The sequence below is a fragment of the Lampetra planeri genome, chromosome 23, assembly GCF_965212315.1.
Source record: "Lampetra planeri chromosome 23, kcLamPlan1.2.h2, whole genome shotgun sequence".
Classification (NCBI taxonomy): Eukaryota; Metazoa; Chordata; class Hyperoartia; order Petromyzontiformes; family Petromyzontidae; genus Lampetra; species Lampetra planeri.
This window is the reverse complement of record NC_136129.1, coordinates 3,791,250-3,807,254: the sequence shown is the minus strand read 5'-3', so window position 1 is coordinate 3,807,254 and position 16,005 is coordinate 3,791,250. Positions and strand designations below refer to the sequence as shown.

The following is a 16,005-nucleotide window of genomic DNA, read 5'->3' as shown; positions in this document are numbered from 1 at the left end:
CAATTTATTTATGTTTCCACTTTATTTGATTTCTATTCCGTTGGTTGAGAGTTGTGAAAATTTTTCGTTGTTTTGGTAAGGGTTTTGTCGTCTTTTTTGTGCAAAGCCACGGGAATCGATTCCTTCTTGGTCTCAATAAAACCAAGGATCGTTAATCGATTCCCTGTTGGCTCAGACTAGAACCCGATTGGTTTAGCGATTCACCCACGCTTCGTGATTCTCATTCGCTCAGACTGGGAATCGGTCCACGTAACAAAACAGATGATTGGGAATCGATCTGCAGGCGTTTAAAGTCCGATCGGTGCCACCCATCGCTGGAGCGGACCAAACAAATTAAAAGTTATTTTAACGTAAATAAAAAAATATTTTAAAATCATAAAATGATACGCAGTGCAACGGAGAAGAGCAAATAAACTCACGCGTGCATCAAACTCGTAATTCTAAAAACTTTCATTGTCATCAGCAGCAGTATTGACTAGTTTGACTACGGTACATGTATTCGATTACGAAGACATCAACAATACTAGTTCAGGAAGCATCAGCAGCAACATCAGGAATAACAACATCAGCAGCAGCATTAGCAGTCGTTACATCGATCAGCAATGACATAAATCCTGATCAGATGCAACAGCAACAACAGAAGTAGTAACAGCAACAACATCAACAACAGCAACATCAGCAACTTCGTTACCATCAGCAGCGGCAACAGCGTGAGCAGCAGTAAGTAACGACAGCAACATCGAATCATCATCACCATCATCATCACCATCATCACCAGCAGCAGCAATAGCAACATCGGCTTGATCAGCTTGATCAGCAGCTACATAATCGATATTAACAACAGCAGCAACTATTGCACTTGCAATAGCAGCAGCAATGGCATTTTCGATAGCGGCCTCAATATTAGCAGAAACAACATCAGCTTCACCACCACATCACCACATCATCACCACCACCACATCATCATCGCAACCACCACCACCACCACCACCACCACATTATCATCATCACCACCACCACTACCACCACCACATCATCATCATCACCAACACATCATCACCACCACTACCACATCATCATCATCATCATCACCAACACATCACCACCACCACATCATCATCACCACATCACCATCACCACCACATCATAATCACCACCACATCACCACCACCACCACATCACCACCACCACATCATCATCACCAACACATCATCATCACCACATCACCACCACCACATCATCATCACCACCACTACCACCACATCATCACCACCACCACCACATCATCATCATCACCACCACCACATCACCACCACCACATCATCACCACCACCACACCATCACCACCACATCATCACCACCACCACATCATCATCATCACCACCACCACATCATCATCACCACCACTTCATCATCACCACCACCACATCATCTTCATCATCATCACCACCACATCATCATCATCACCACCACCACCACCACCACCACATCATCTTCATCATCATCACCACCACCACGAACACCACCACCATATCATCATCACCACCACATCACCACCACCACATCATCACCACCACCGCCATCATCACCACCACCGCATCATCACCACCACCACTACATCATCATCACCACCACCAACAATATCACACCACATACGCCGTCTCCACCATCACACGCTTAAGGGCGGCTTAATCTAAGTTGTCTTGTGGTTGTTGTTTGACTTGCATCCCACTGGGATTTTTGCACGCAGCGTTGGTGTACGGTGCTTTTTTCTGCAATATTTTGCTGTCTTTTCTTGGATTTTCTGTTTGCACTTAGTCACATATTCACTTTAAGATGTTTTCTTGTTCATGTTTTAGTTTTTTGTTTGTTGCGGTTGCACCCGATTCAAGAGCCGAATGCCTCACATGGCTTTACCTAATCAATGAACTTGAACTTCTGCCCGCCTCGCTGATTAAACAAACGCCACCAAATGTGCAGCTTCTAATGCTTTCAAAGATACACGCCGTTAGGGGGGCAGCTACACAGAATGATGTCATCGTTCACACACCGCCGTGGATTTGCAGAGATATCGAACGAAATCGTCATGATTATAATCGCCGCCACAAGTTGTGTGACGGGAGTGTAGTACCATCATCGCCGTGTAGACCAGAGCCTTTGGACTTAAGCAGTAAAACATTACCATTGCTATTTAGTGCTTTGGTGCAGAGCAGCAGCAGCATCATCAGCAGCATCAGCAGCAGCATCATCATCAGCAGCATCATCAGCAGCAGCAGCAGCAGCATCATCAGCAGCATCAGCAGCATCATCATCAGCAGCAGCATCATCAGCAGCAGCATCAGCAGCAGCATCATCAGCAGCAGCATCAGCAGGAATAGCAGCAGCAGTAGTCGCAAGTGCAGCAGCAGTATCAGCATCAATAGCAAGATAATCAGCAGCAGCAATAGTAGCAAGTGCAGCAGCAATAGTAGCAAGAGCAGCACCATCAGCTGCAATATCATTGGCATCTGCAGCAGCAGCAATAGTAGCAAGTGCAGCAGCAGCAATATTAGCAGCAATAGCATTAGCATCTGCAGCAGCAGTATCTTCAGTATCATCAAATAGGAACAGCAACATTGATGTACAGTACTGTAATAATCATCATCAGCAGCAACTGCAGGAATTTGTGTGAACCAAATCTTTCGTCAATCCTATAACAGCTGCGGTGCCACTTATGGACGTAAACACAACCAATGCCATGTCATGGGACATTGCCCGAAACGTCGCCTTATTGTAATATTTTTTTTATTTTAAGGTCACGCGCACACACACACACGGTGCTATGGACGAATGAATGCGTTGAGTTTGTACGATATTCCATGCTTCTCTCGTTCGCTTCAGTAAATAACTGAGCACTTAACATTGACGGTGATATAACCCAGCGGGAGCAGCAGAGGTTCGCGGTTCACACTGAGCAGGCAGCCCTGGTTAATACTGCGTTTGTGTAATAACCAATATAATACTGCGCGCCGTAGTATTCTATTAAACGTCCCGTGACGTCGTGTGCCTGGCGTCACGGTCCACGTCTGAAAAGTTTACCCCGAAAATTATTCAACTTTGGGGTGTGGTGGGGGGTGTGGCTTGTAGGGGGTTTCCCACCTTCGGGAGGCCCGAGTAATCGACTACAACATAGCAGTCCAGTGTTTTGTCGATTAATTAACTAATTATCCCACTCATGGGACTCCTTGCTCATCACTTTTTCTAACTGTCTGGCATGTTCCCCCACTCACGCGCGGTGCCGCCTTCCTGGTCCGGTCTCGTGTTTTGTCATCTCCGATCATTTCCACGTCCACGGTTCTTCTTACCATCCTGGCTCACCTCTTCAAAACCACCTCTTCAAAACCACCTCTTCAAAACCACCTCTTCAAAACCACCTCTTCACTCGGGTCAGCCTCGCCGGTCTCCGTCCCGTTGCTCTCACGTCCGTCACCTTTTTTCGCTCTCGATGAGGTTTTCCCTTTGCCCGACGGCACGTGGCGTGGCCATGCGGCGTTGGGCTTCGGCCTGTTACGGCACGCTGCTGCTGGTGCTGGTGGTGCCCTCTGGTGTTGGTCCCTGTGGCGCTACGTCCAGTGCTGTGACGGTGTTGTGAGGGACGGCACGGTGGCTAGGAGATGTTAACTACCTCGCCCCGTATGCTGGTTGGTCGTGGGTTCGATCCCTTCCCTGACGACGCCTGCTGTATGTTTGGAGGTTGCGTGTCTCTCTCCCCGTGGTCGCGTGGATTTTTTATCTGGGTCCTCCGGTTTTCCCCTCCACATTCAGAATCAACATTCATGCATTTCGAGTATTTGGCTGCTATACATTTCCACGTAATGACAAGCCACTTCGTTGAGCTATCATTTGTAGTTAAATATAGCTCAATGGGCCTTACCAGGTAAAATAAAAATACAGTCTGTTCTCCTATAACGCTGCGTGTTTCAATAACGCGATTGAGTGAACATAACTACGTCGCGCAAATAGGAATCAATGGTTGTACGGCTGCCTCGGCGTAGCATCGCACAAGGCATTGGGATACTGCTGGATGCTTCTAGATGTTACCCACGCGCCCGAGTTCTTGTTCAGCCTGCACACGCATCTCACGTGTTATCGCGGACCGTGCTTTACCCCCTATATTAAATGTTCTATTTATTAGAACGCGATTCTTTTTATCATCACCATCACGCCGTGTCCTTCAGGAACGCAACTACCGCGTTATCGGAGAACAGGCTGTAGTTTAGTTCGGCGAGATTAGCGGTGAAGCGGTGAAGCGGCGTTGCGTTTCAGGCTGCGACTTTTGCGGTGTGGTCCTGCAGGCGGCAGCAGCAGCAGCAGGCAGCAGCAGGAGGACGGGCTGCTGGCGGCCGAGCGATGCACGTGCTGCTGGAGCTGCTGGTGGTGAGCGCGCGCGTGGCGCTGTCGTTTGCCGTCGCCGCCCTGCGCTGGCTGCGTCCGCGGGCGCCCAAGAGCGTGCGCGACGAGGTGTGCCTGGTGACGGGGGCGGCGCGCGGGCTCGGCCGCCTCTTCGCGCTGGAGCTGGCTACGCGCGGCGTCGACGCGCTCGTGCTCTGGGACGTGGACGGAGAGGGCAATGAGGAGACGGCCGCCCTCGCCCGCAGGGCCGCCGCTGGTGAGCGCGGGGGCAGGGCCCGGGTAGGGTGAGCGGGGTAGGGTGAGTCGGGAGGGTGAGCGGGTATGGTGAGCGGGGAAGGGTGAGCGGGGAAGGGGTAAGCGGAGGAGGGCTGGGCATGGTGAGCGGGGAAGGGTGAGCGGCGAAAGGGTAAGCGGAGGAGGGCTGGGTATGGTGAGCGGGGAAGGGTGAGCGGAAAGGGTGAGTCGGGAGGGTGAGCGGGAAGGGTGAGTCGGGAGGGTGAGCGGGTATGGTGAGCGGGGAAGGGGTGAGCAGGGAAGAGGGAGCGGAGGAGGGCTGGGTATGGTGAGCGGGGAAGGGGTGAGCGGAAAGGGTGAGTGGGAAGAGTGAGTGGGGAAGGGCGAGCGGGGAAGGTGAGTGGGGAAGAGTGAGCAGGTTAGGTGAGTGCTTTACTCACCACCGCCACGTGTCGCCGTGCCGGCCTTGATAGGTGTTCGCTGACAGCACTTGCCCCAACAGGGGATCTTTGTCTTTGATGTATCACTGTGACTGTGTGTGTGAGTGTCTGGCTGTTAGCGTATCGCCGGTTGGAAACATTTAGGCTGGCCTGCCTACGATCCATCCTGGGTTTAACCAGGCTGGATTGTGTGAGGAACTCACAAATCCTTGAAAGATCTGGGCAAAGTCCCATCAGTGAGCTCCTCCGGCAGGCAAGGCTGCGTTGGCTGGGTCATGTAGCCCGCATGCCCAGCCACCGCATGCCTAAACAGCTTTTGTTCGGCCGGATCGAGGAGGCTAAACGGGCGCGGCACGGGCTAGATAAGAGATGGAGTGATGTGGTACAGGAGGACGTGGAGCTGAGTGGACTTGCCGATGACTGGTACCAGCGGTGTCAAGATCGGCCTTTGTGGAGGAGGCTCGTGAAGGACGCTACTGGGCAGTTGGAGGCAGTCGCCCTCCAACAACAACGGAGGGCAGAGGAGCGACGCTCACAATAACGAGCGGAGCGCCAGGTGGCTAAAGCACAGCAAGTTGGTACAGTAGGGGGCACAGGTGGTGCATCAGCCAGTCATCTCGGTCATCTCAGTCAGTCGACCCGTGGCACCTGGGTCTGCCCCGTGACCTCCTGCCAGCGGGCGTTCGACACTTCACGTGGCCTCAAGGTGCACTTGGCTTGGCACAAGCGTCGTGGTGACGTCACCGCCACTTAGTGGCCAATGGCGGTTGTTGTTAGCGTATCACTATGTGGGTGGGTGTGAGTGTCGGTCCTGGGCCTCCCCTAGGTCGACTCAACCTCAATTGAGTACACGGTGAAGTGTGTGCGTAAACATCGCCACTCTGGCATGGTGCCGTCCCGGCTTTCAGTTTAGTTACTCCACTGGTTTCATACCAGAGGTCGCAACCGGGCACCCGATACCCGTACCGTACGTGATACCTGGCTACCCGTACCCGGCCGGGTATGGGTACGGGTACCCATTTGCGACCCTGGTGCGGCCGGGTACGGAATCAAAACTCGTTTGCGACCTCTGTTTCATACACAACACAACACGGAAAAAAACATACAACACAACAGTCCGTAAGGCTACCCGGGGGGGGGGGGGCGGTGATGTTCGTGTTTGCGAGCAGACGCCGGTGTGGCATGCCCGCGCGTGCTGGCGTACACGTGCGACGTGTCGAAGCGCGTCGACGTGTACCGCGTGGCGGGCCTGGTGCGGCGCGACGCGGGCGACGTCACGCTGCTCGTGAGCAACGCGGGCGTCGTGTCGGGGCGCCCGCTCCTCGACTGTCCCGACGAGCTGCTCGAGAGGACCATGGCCGTCAACCTGCACGCCCTTTTCTGGGTCAGTGGCGGCGGTGAAGGCGGTGGCGGTGGTGGTGGTCGTGGCGGTGGAGGTTGCGGTGGCAGAGGAGGTGATGGTGGAGGTGGCAGTGGTGGTGGCGAAGGTGGTGATAGTCACGGTGGTGGTGGTGGTGGTGGAGGTTGCGGTGGCAGAGGGGGTGGTGGTGGTGGTGGTCGTGGCGGTGGAGGTTGCAGTGGCAGAGAGGGGTGTTGGTGGAGGTGGCAGTGGTGGTGCCGAAGGTGGTGATGGTCACGGTGATGGTGGTGATGGTGGGGGTAGTAGTGGTGACTGGTGGTCATGTTGGTGGTGGTTGAAAGTGGTGGTAATGATGGGGATGCTGTTGGTGATGGTCATGAAAGTGATGATGCTGCTGTTGGAGGTGGTAATGAAGGTGATGATGCTCTTGGTGGTGGTGGTGATGATGCTGTTGGAGGTTACGGTGGCAGCGCCGCTGTCACCGTCGAAATGATCGCACTCCGACCCTAGCAGGCTCATTTTATCCAGCCTAAAATACGTTCACGCGACAAAACGTTGCGGCAACTCTTGCTGGTAACCATTTCCCTCAATTTCCTTAAAAATTTCCCCAATCGTTCATCGTGGCACGTCAGACTAACTACAAGGGAGATCCTTGCCTTCCATCCGCTTCTCCGCGTTGAAACATGCTCAGATCACCAAGGCGTTCCTCCCGGCGATGTTGGAGAAGAATCACGGCCACATGGTGACCATCGCCAGCTCCTTGGGCCTCTTCAGCACGGCCGGCATTGAGGTGCCACCACAGCCAGCTGACCTCCTGACCTCGGTCCTCCATTGTGACCCCAACCCTAACCTTTGACCTCACGAACCCACACCGACGCTGGTGCTGGTGTCGCGTGATGCAATCGTCCGGATGAATGTGTTGTGTGCGGGCTGTGCAGGTCTTGGTTTGCACACCTAATGCTCTACTAACAACCTGCGTAACAACATGAAACCTCAACGCATTCGGCAGTAACATTGCGTGGCCTTAGAAGAATAAATATATTAAAGTCAACGGTTTGGGCAATGACCCTCCATAGCACAATAAGAAAGGCCATTGCCCGAAACGTTGCCTATTATATATATTTCCTTTTACAGGCCACACATGTTGCTATTGATGAACGTGTTGAGTTGTGTTGCTTGTGCCTGTGCACCCACTGCCAACGCAGCATCACCAGATACTTTGTTACAGCAATAGGCTGCGTGCAGGAGAGTTGAGTGAGATGAGAGAGGTAGGAAAGTGTGAAGTGGAGTAGAGTGAGATGAGACGGTACAGGTAGGAGGGTGTGTGAAAAAGAGTAGAGTGAGATGAGAGGGGAGAGGTATGATTACGTGTGTAGGAGAGTAAAGTGAGATGAGAGGGAAGAGGTAGGAGAGTGTGTGGAGGGAATTGAGTCAGTTGAGAGGAGAGAGGTATGAGAGTGCATGGAGGGGAGTAGAGTGAGATAAGGGGGTGCAAAAAAAGAGATGAAAGGGGAGTGGTAGGATTACGTGTGTAGGAGAGTAAAGTGAGATGAGAGGGAAGAGGTAGGAGAGTGTATGCAGGGAATTGAGTCAGTTGAGAGGGGAGAGGTATGAGAGTGCATGGAGGGAAGTAGAGTGAGATAAGGGGGTGCAAGTAAAGAGATGAAAGGGGAGTGGTAGGATTACGTGTGTAGGAGAGTAAAGTGAGATGAGAGGGGAAGAGGTAGGAGAGTGTGTGGAGGGAATTGAGTCAGTTGAGAGGGGAGAGGTATGAGAGTGCATGGAGGGGAGTAGAGTGAAATAAGGGGGTGCAAAAAAAAGAGATGAAAGGGGAGAGGTAGGATTACGTTTGTAGGAGAGTAAAGTGAGATGAGAGTGAAGAGGTAGGAGAGTGTGTGGAGGGAATTGAGTCAGTTGAGAGGGGAGAGGTGTGAGAGTGCATGGAGGGAAGTAGAGTGAGATAAGGGGGTGCAAGTAAAGAGATGAAAGGGGAGTGGTAGGATTACGTGTGTAGGAGAGTAAAGTGAGATGAGAGTGAAGAGGTAGGAGAGTGTGTGGAGGGAATTGAGTCAGTTGAGAGGGGAGAGGTGTGAGAGTGCATGGAGGGAAGTAGAGTGAGATAAGGGGGTGCAATAAAAGAGATGAAAGGGGAGTGGTAGGATTACGTGTGTAGGAGAGTAAAGTGAGATGAGAGTGAAGAGGTAGGAGAGTGTGTGGAGGGGGGGGGGGGAGCACAGTGAGCTGAGAGCGGAGAGGTAAGCAGCAGCGAGTCCGTGTGATCTTGACATTAACGATTGGTGCCACTATATAAAAGTACAGGGGCTACGTGGTCTCGTTTATCGGCGCTGGTGAGAAGTCTGCCTGCGGAACTTCGGGTCATCTGGAGCGTGAAGGCGAGGGGTTTGGGGAGAGACTGTGAAGGGAGCGGGAGCATCTGCCGTAGCGGAGGGAGGTATCGTCGCGAGCAGGGATAGAGACATCGACTTCTCTCTGCTGGGGCGCTAACACAAATCGCCGCCCTCCACGCTAGGATTACTGCGCCAGTAAGTTTGGCGCCGTGGGATTCCACGAATCGCTGAGCCACGAGATCAAGGCGATGGAGCGCGACGGCGTGAAGACCACGCTCGTCTGCCCCTACCTCGTCCAGACCGGCATGTTCCATGGGTGCCGGATACGGTGAGTGTTCCGCAGGATCCGCAGCCTTGTATCCGAACTGCTCCTCGCCAAACTTACTTGCCTCATCACCAACAATATTTGAAAATGTGTTTTTATATCGGCTCCCTTCAGATGGAGCATCTCATTATCATGGTGTGCAGGGTACCAACTCGGCACACTGTAGACCCAGCTCGTCAACACGAACTCACCTCCTCACCGCGCACCTCACCAAGACAGTGTGGTTTCAGACTGGGGCGGTCCTGCACATACGCCATATTCTATGTTGGTCTGCTACCCACACCTATGATTAGCACGATTGGTTACGTACGGTGCGAAAGAAGTTCAACATACATACAGTCGAGGTGTAGAGAATTTGAACAGGACTCTTTTTGACCTGGTCAAGGCCTATGATACCATGAATAGGCCAGGGATCTGGGTTATTATTTGTGCTTTCAGGGTCCCTGACCAGACTGGATTGTTTAAGAGGCTCAAATATCCTTAAAAGATCTAAAATGCACTAAGTTGGCACAGTGGGTCGCCGGGTTCATATCGCAATGTGCTAGAAACTGCACTACAAATTAAAGTGAACTGGTCCTGGGCCTCCCCTCGGTCGACTCAGCCTGAAAATTAGTGTCTGATGCACTGGGGAGACAAAGGCAGCCGGGTGTGGGTGGTGCTGGGCACCCACCCCCCTCGTGTGCCGTACCGGCCTTCATCGGTGCTCGCGAACAGCACTTTCCCTAGCAATCTCTTGAGGCTATACGGGGGATCTTTGCCTTTGTGTGTGTGCAGTAAGGAGGTGGAGACGTACGTGCTGCCCCCGCTGCAGCCGGAGCAGTGCGTGCAGCAGGCGATGAGAGCCATCCTCACTGACCAGCCCGTGCTGTGTATGCCTCGCCTCATCTACCTCGTCGTCTTCATGAAGAGGTGCGTTCACGGGAGACTTTGCAAGTGTGCGTGGTATTGTAGCAGTTGGCACGATGCACTGCGAACCCGGCGACCTGAGTTTGAGTTCTGCCCACGGCCTACGCTGGTGACAATTATCTGAACTGGTCATGGCCCCCCCCCCCCCCTACTCAGCTTTAAATGAGCACCTGGTGCAGTGTGTGAAACATCAGCACTGGGGATACAGTTGTTTAGTGACTGTGTACATATCTGCGTGTCTCTTTGTGTGTGTGTCTCTTTTTGTGTGAGCTTCTCAGTGGTGAGATGTTAACTACCTCCTCTGGTATACAGGAGGTCGTGGGTTCGATCCCGACCCTGACGCCTGCTGTATATATGAAGTGTGCATGTCTCTCTCCCCGTTGCCGACTGTATTTTTCTCCGGGTCCTCCAGTTTTCCCCCTCCACGTTTAGAATGAACATGACGTGTTTAGAGTGTTTGGTCTCCTGGTATACATTTCCACATGATGATAAGCCAACTTCCTAGAGCTATTATATGTGATAGCCAGCTCAGTGGGCTTTACCTGGTAAAATACAATTTTTTTTTCATCATCAAAAACAAAAGATCTTCCGTGTAGCCTAAACAGACTGTTGGGGCAAGTGCCGTTAGCGAGCGCCTACGAAGGCCGGCACGGTATACGAGGTGGGGTGGGTGGCCAGCACTGCACCCGGCCGCCTTTGTCTCCCTCGTGATGACATTTGCAGCACCGCACCAGGTACTCGTTTGAGTATTTGGCTGCTATAAATTTGCATATTATAAGCAACTTTATTGGGCTATCATTTGTGGCCAGGTCACTTCTGAAAACAAGCTACATAGCTCAGTGGGCCTTACCTGGTAACATAAGAGACATCTTCTTGGTTCTTTCGGTAAAGTCACGTAGAAGGGAAGTAAGAAAATAATAAAAATAAAACAAAATAAAATATTTTTTTTAAAATTATTTTATTACTTCCCTTCTACGTGACTTTACCGATAGAACCAAGAAGATGAATCCCTGCAGTCACGAAATTTAACATAAGAGACAGTTTATAGTTTAGTTTGTGTCTTTGTGTGTCTCTGTATTTCCGTGTCCCCGCGTTCAGTATCCTTCCATGGGAGGCTGTTGTGGCCATGTACCGCTTCCTGGGAGCGGACAAGTGTATGTACCCGTTCTTCGAGGAGTGCAAGCGGCGGACCAACAACAACCAGGAGCTGTGACCAGCCCAGCCGCCACCCACCGGGCCCCCCACCACCTAGAGATGGGCCCCCCCCAAACCTCCTGCTAGTGCTCCCCAATGCCTAATCATAGGACCCACCCACTACCTTTGGATGAGTCCTGCCAATATCCAAAGATGGGGCTCCTCTAAACATGCCGTTGGACTCCCCGCAACCTGTAGATGCACCGCACGATACCTAATAGTGCGTGCACTAAGACCTACGGACATGGGCCCCTAGAAATGACTGATGAGGGCTTTGCGCTACCTATGAATGGGCCCCACAATACCTAGGGGGCGCCACAGTCGCCTGGTATCCTGGAGTTCGTGGGTTCGATCCCTACCCTGACTCCTGCATATTTGGAATTTGCACTTCTCTCTCCCCGTCGTCAAGTGGATTTTTTTTCTCCGGGCCCTCCGGTTTTTCTCTCCACATTTAGAATCGACATGCATCTCGAGTATTTGGCTGCTATACATTTCCACAGAAGCCACTTCGTTGAGATATAATTTGTGATCGCCAGGTTGCTTCTGAATAAGAGCTGGATAGCTACGTGGGCCTTACCTGGTAAAATACATTTCTAGATTTAATCATGGGACGCCCCCCCCCCCCACTTAAGATGTGTGCATCATTACCTCCAGATGGTCCCCTTGAATCTACTGATGAGGACCCCCCCCCACTCTGTACCTACACATGGGCCCCCTACTGTCATTAATGCCCCCCTCCCCTCCCCCACCCCCCCATATTTCCCAGGGTGGGTTCTTGGATGGACTGCGTGAATCACTGCGCAGGGCCGTAGAGGGCTCGTGACGCCTTGAGAGAGATGGGCAGTGTGTGATTAGCGCCTCCTGTGGCACAAAACGGGAGAACTGAACCATGACAAACTAATGGTGCTGGCCACAAAGACAAAGATCCCCCCTGTAGCCTCAACAGACTGCTGGGGCAAGTGCTCTTAGCGAGCACCGATGAAGGCCGGCACGGCACACGAAGAGGTAGGTGGCCAGCACCACGCCCGGCCGCCTTTGTCTCCCCAGTGGCGATGTTTACACACCGCACCAGGTACTCATTTGAGGCTGAGTCGACCTCAGCGAGGCCCAGGACCGGTTCAGATAATCGTCACTGGTGTTGGCAGTTAGTGGGTTTGTAGCGCACCACCACCCCCTCGTTCACCGTGCCACCCTTAATAGGTGCTCGCTAACAGCATGAAAAGCCCTTGTTTGTCAACCCACTGCCGGATGAGGGACTCCCCACGCGCCGTGCCGGGCCGTTTAACCGTACTTCACCGTGCTGGTCAGTGCGGGTTGGTGAAGGTAACGGAGCATAGATGAGGGGCAGCGTAGTACGGTACAACAATGGATTCTGGTATTGCACTTCCCCGCTGCTGCTGCTGCTGCTGCCCCTGATGAGTGGTATTGATACTCCGGGTGCCTTTGTTTTAAAAACACGTGACCTTACAAATAATTGTGCGTGTTTATGTGTACTTGAGGCTCTTGAAGGACGCTACTGGGCGCTTGGAGGCAGTGACCCTCCAACAAAAACGGAGGGCAGAGGAGCGATGCTCACAACAATGAGCGGACCGCAGGGCGGCTAAAACGCAGCAACGTGGCACAGTAAGAGGGGCACAGCTGGTGCATCTGCCAGTCATCACAGTCAACCCATGGCACCTGCAGGGTCTGTCCCGTGACCTCCTGTCAGCGAGCCTTTGCAACTTGGCGTGACTTCAATGTGCACCTGGCCTGGCACAGGCGCCGTGGTGATGTCACCACCACTTAGTGGCGAATCAGCAGTTGTGTGTAAGCGTGTGCGGAGTGGCGGCGCAGTGGTTAGCACACTGCGCTACAAACCCAGCAATCGGAGTTCGATTCCCAGCCATGCCCTTTTGCTATATCTGAGCTGGCCCTGGGCATGCTCTAGGTCGACTTGGCCTTAAAAGAGTGCCCGGTGTTGTGTGTAAACATCCGCACTGGCGAGACAAAGGCGGCACGAGCGTAGTCTTGGCCACACCGCCATCCCCCGGTGTGCCACGCCAGCTTTAATAGGTGCTCGCTAACCGCATGAAAAGTCCCAACAGTCTTCTAAGGCTATATGGCATAATCTTTGTCTTTCTATGCACTACATAACTGTTGGAACAAGTGCCATGCAATAGCATATATTGCCCCGACAGTCTAAAAGGATATTTGTGGGATCTTTGCATTATTTTTGTGTGTGAACATTTGTGTCCGAGTGTGAGTGAGTGACTTTTGTGGGGAGCGGTAGTGTAGTGGTTAGCGCGCTGTTATACGAACCCGGCGACCCGGGTTCGATTCCCGCTCACGGCCAACACCAATGAGGAATATTTAAACTGGTCCTGGGCCTCCCCCAGGTCGAATCAGCCTCAAATGAGTACCTGGTGCGATGTGTAAACATCATCACTGGGGAGACAAAGGCGGTCGGGCATGGTGCAGACCACCCACCCCCTCGTTTGCCGTTCCGGCCTTCATAGGTGCTCGCGAACAGCACTTGCCCCTAGTCTCTTAAAGGCTATACTGGGGCATCTTTGTATTCCTGTGCGAGGACAGTGTATCACACGTATTACCGTTGTGTGTATGCGTCAGTGCACGCTATGTATGTACTGTAACTAACCTCTGAAGCCTAACCTCGAGCGGGTAGCTGTAATCATTAACCGCTCAACATGCAAGACGACAAAGATGATGAAATAAATGTGTTTCTCAATCGACCTGGAGACTTCTCGAAAGTGAAATACAGCTCTCCTAGGCACGGACCCACTGATGTGCAATCATAACCACGCGTATGTTCATGCTGACACACTATGCATAACGAATCAAGGCTTGGTTAATAAATTCCAAATCTTGTTAAGAGTCATTGCATTCTGGATCGAGTTATTGTCTTTTGTGTCGCCGTTTAAGAGCTCCGCTTTGGTGTCCTCAGAAACATATTAAGGGAATTGCAAGGAGGAGAAAAATGGATTTGAACTCCTCACTCTCCCATATTAAAAACTAGCTTTACTACCCGGGACTTAGATTCACCACACCCGGCCGCCTTTGTCTCCCCAGTGGCGATGTTCACACACAACACACCAGTTACTCGTTTGAGGTTGAGTCGACCTCGGGGAGGCCCAGGACCGGTTCAAATAATCGTCACCGGTGGTGGCCGTGAGCGGGAATCGAACTCGGGTCGCCGGGTTCGTAGCGCAGCGTGCTAATCACTACACTACAATGCGTTACGCTTCCACGTGCGCGGATCACGTGACATGTGACGTCACAGCTCACTTAACGTGCAAAAAATATATGCATTATTGAGCCCCCCCCCCACCCAAAAAAAACAAGTGTATTTTAATAATTTTTTCATGGTGTACAGTCTGGAAAGTACCCACATGGCAAATTTCAAGTTTGTTGCATGTCGGGAAGTACGCTAAACATTTTGATCAGACACACATATTCAAACTTTGCCTTTTATATATATGGAGATGAGCAAACCTCACACGTGTTCGGTGCGGTACAACGTCGCTTATCCGCACTGACCGGTTAACCGCCCCCCTACCCTCGCCCGACCAAGTTCCGGGAAAGTGGCATGTGCCACGATTGCCGTGTGTGGCAATGACGGTCGCTGCAGGCGACGGCATGGATACCGTGCAGGAAATATTTTGTTCTAGATTTGAAGCTTTCGTGACTGCAAGGATTCATATTCTTAGGTTTTTTCGGTAAAGTCACGTAGGTAAATTGTTTTAATTAAAATTAATAAAAGTAAAATAAAATAAAAATAAAATAAAAATCACGACGTTTCGGAGGCAACACAAGCTTCCGTCTTCAGGTGGAACCGTCACAGCCCTACAGCTGTATCAAGAAAATGAGAGATTACAAGAGATGGCACTCCGTATATATAATGGTTGAGGGGGGGAAGGGCCAGGAACGGCACACTTGTTATTATTATGGTAAGGTGCGGCTTGAGACTATGAATAGACTGATATTTTGTTGTTGCTGCTGCTGGGAATGTCGGCGTCACGTTGCGGCGACAATGCCCGAATACACAACATGAAACATCATAACTTGCTGACGTAACAGCGTGAAACACGTGACATAATACACAACGTGAAACATACTAACGCAAAACAGCGTGACGCATGCCTTACTAACACAAAATATGAAAAATGACCTTCTAACACAAAGCGCACTTATACACAAAATGGAACTCATACTTTGCTAATACAAACCACTAATAAATATGGAACGCATGCTTTACTAAGGCAACACACACTCAGACACGCTTCTTATCGGGGGATGTACTTTGCTTTCAAGAGTGTGACGCCAAAGCCGATAAAAAGCCAATTACCAGCGAGCTCCAAAAACACAGAATTATAGCGGTTTTAGATTTGAAGCTTTCGTGACTGCAAGGATTCAAACTCTTAGGTTTTTTCGGTAGAGTCACCTACGTGACTTTACCGAAAAAACACAAGAGTTTGTAACGGTTTGTTTCATTGTTGGCGTTTTCTTTAAAGAGGAACAACAACAATAATAATACTGTGCTGTAACAATGTGTAGTGACGACTCGGTTGGACTCGCTACAAATGTGAGAAAATTGAATTTTGGAACGAAAACAAAGTCCACAGCGGGAGGAGACACGCGGATCAAGCCGGCTGCCTCGTCGCCGAGTGAGCCGCGTGTGTTTGAACACAGGGCACGCGTCACGTGGGACAGCGAGAGACAGCAACAAACAGCACCGTTGTCAGAGACATGTTATAGAGAGGTGTGATGATGGCACGTGTCCTGGCAAGTTTTCGCAGGAAGGGGGCGACG

The 16,005-nt window shown here is 51.6% G+C and overlaps 1 protein-coding gene across 2 annotated transcripts; it reads left to right on the top strand.

Moving 5' to 3' along the window:
• Positions 1-249: 249 nt before the first annotated feature.
• Positions 250-14,070, top strand: LOC144726246 (retinol dehydrogenase 10-like). 2 transcript variants are annotated; one of them, XM_078604789.1, is made up of 7 exons: positions 250-720; positions 4,342-4,648; positions 6,236-6,450; positions 7,118-7,216; positions 8,957-9,102; positions 9,874-10,008; positions 11,104-14,070. In XM_078604789.1, exons 2-7 carry the CDS (start codon positions 4,390-4,392, stop codon positions 11,216-11,218), a joined length of 969 nt encoding a protein of 322 aa, XP_078460915.1. In that variant the 5' UTR covers positions 250-720; positions 4,342-4,389; the 3' UTR covers positions 11,219-14,070. The 2 variants fall into 2 exon arrangements, with proteins under 2 accessions (XP_078460915.1, XP_078460914.1); XM_078604788.1 differs by having other exon boundaries at positions 251-720; positions 4,335-4,648.
• The last annotated feature ends 1,935 nt before the right edge of the window (positions 14,071-16,005 follow it).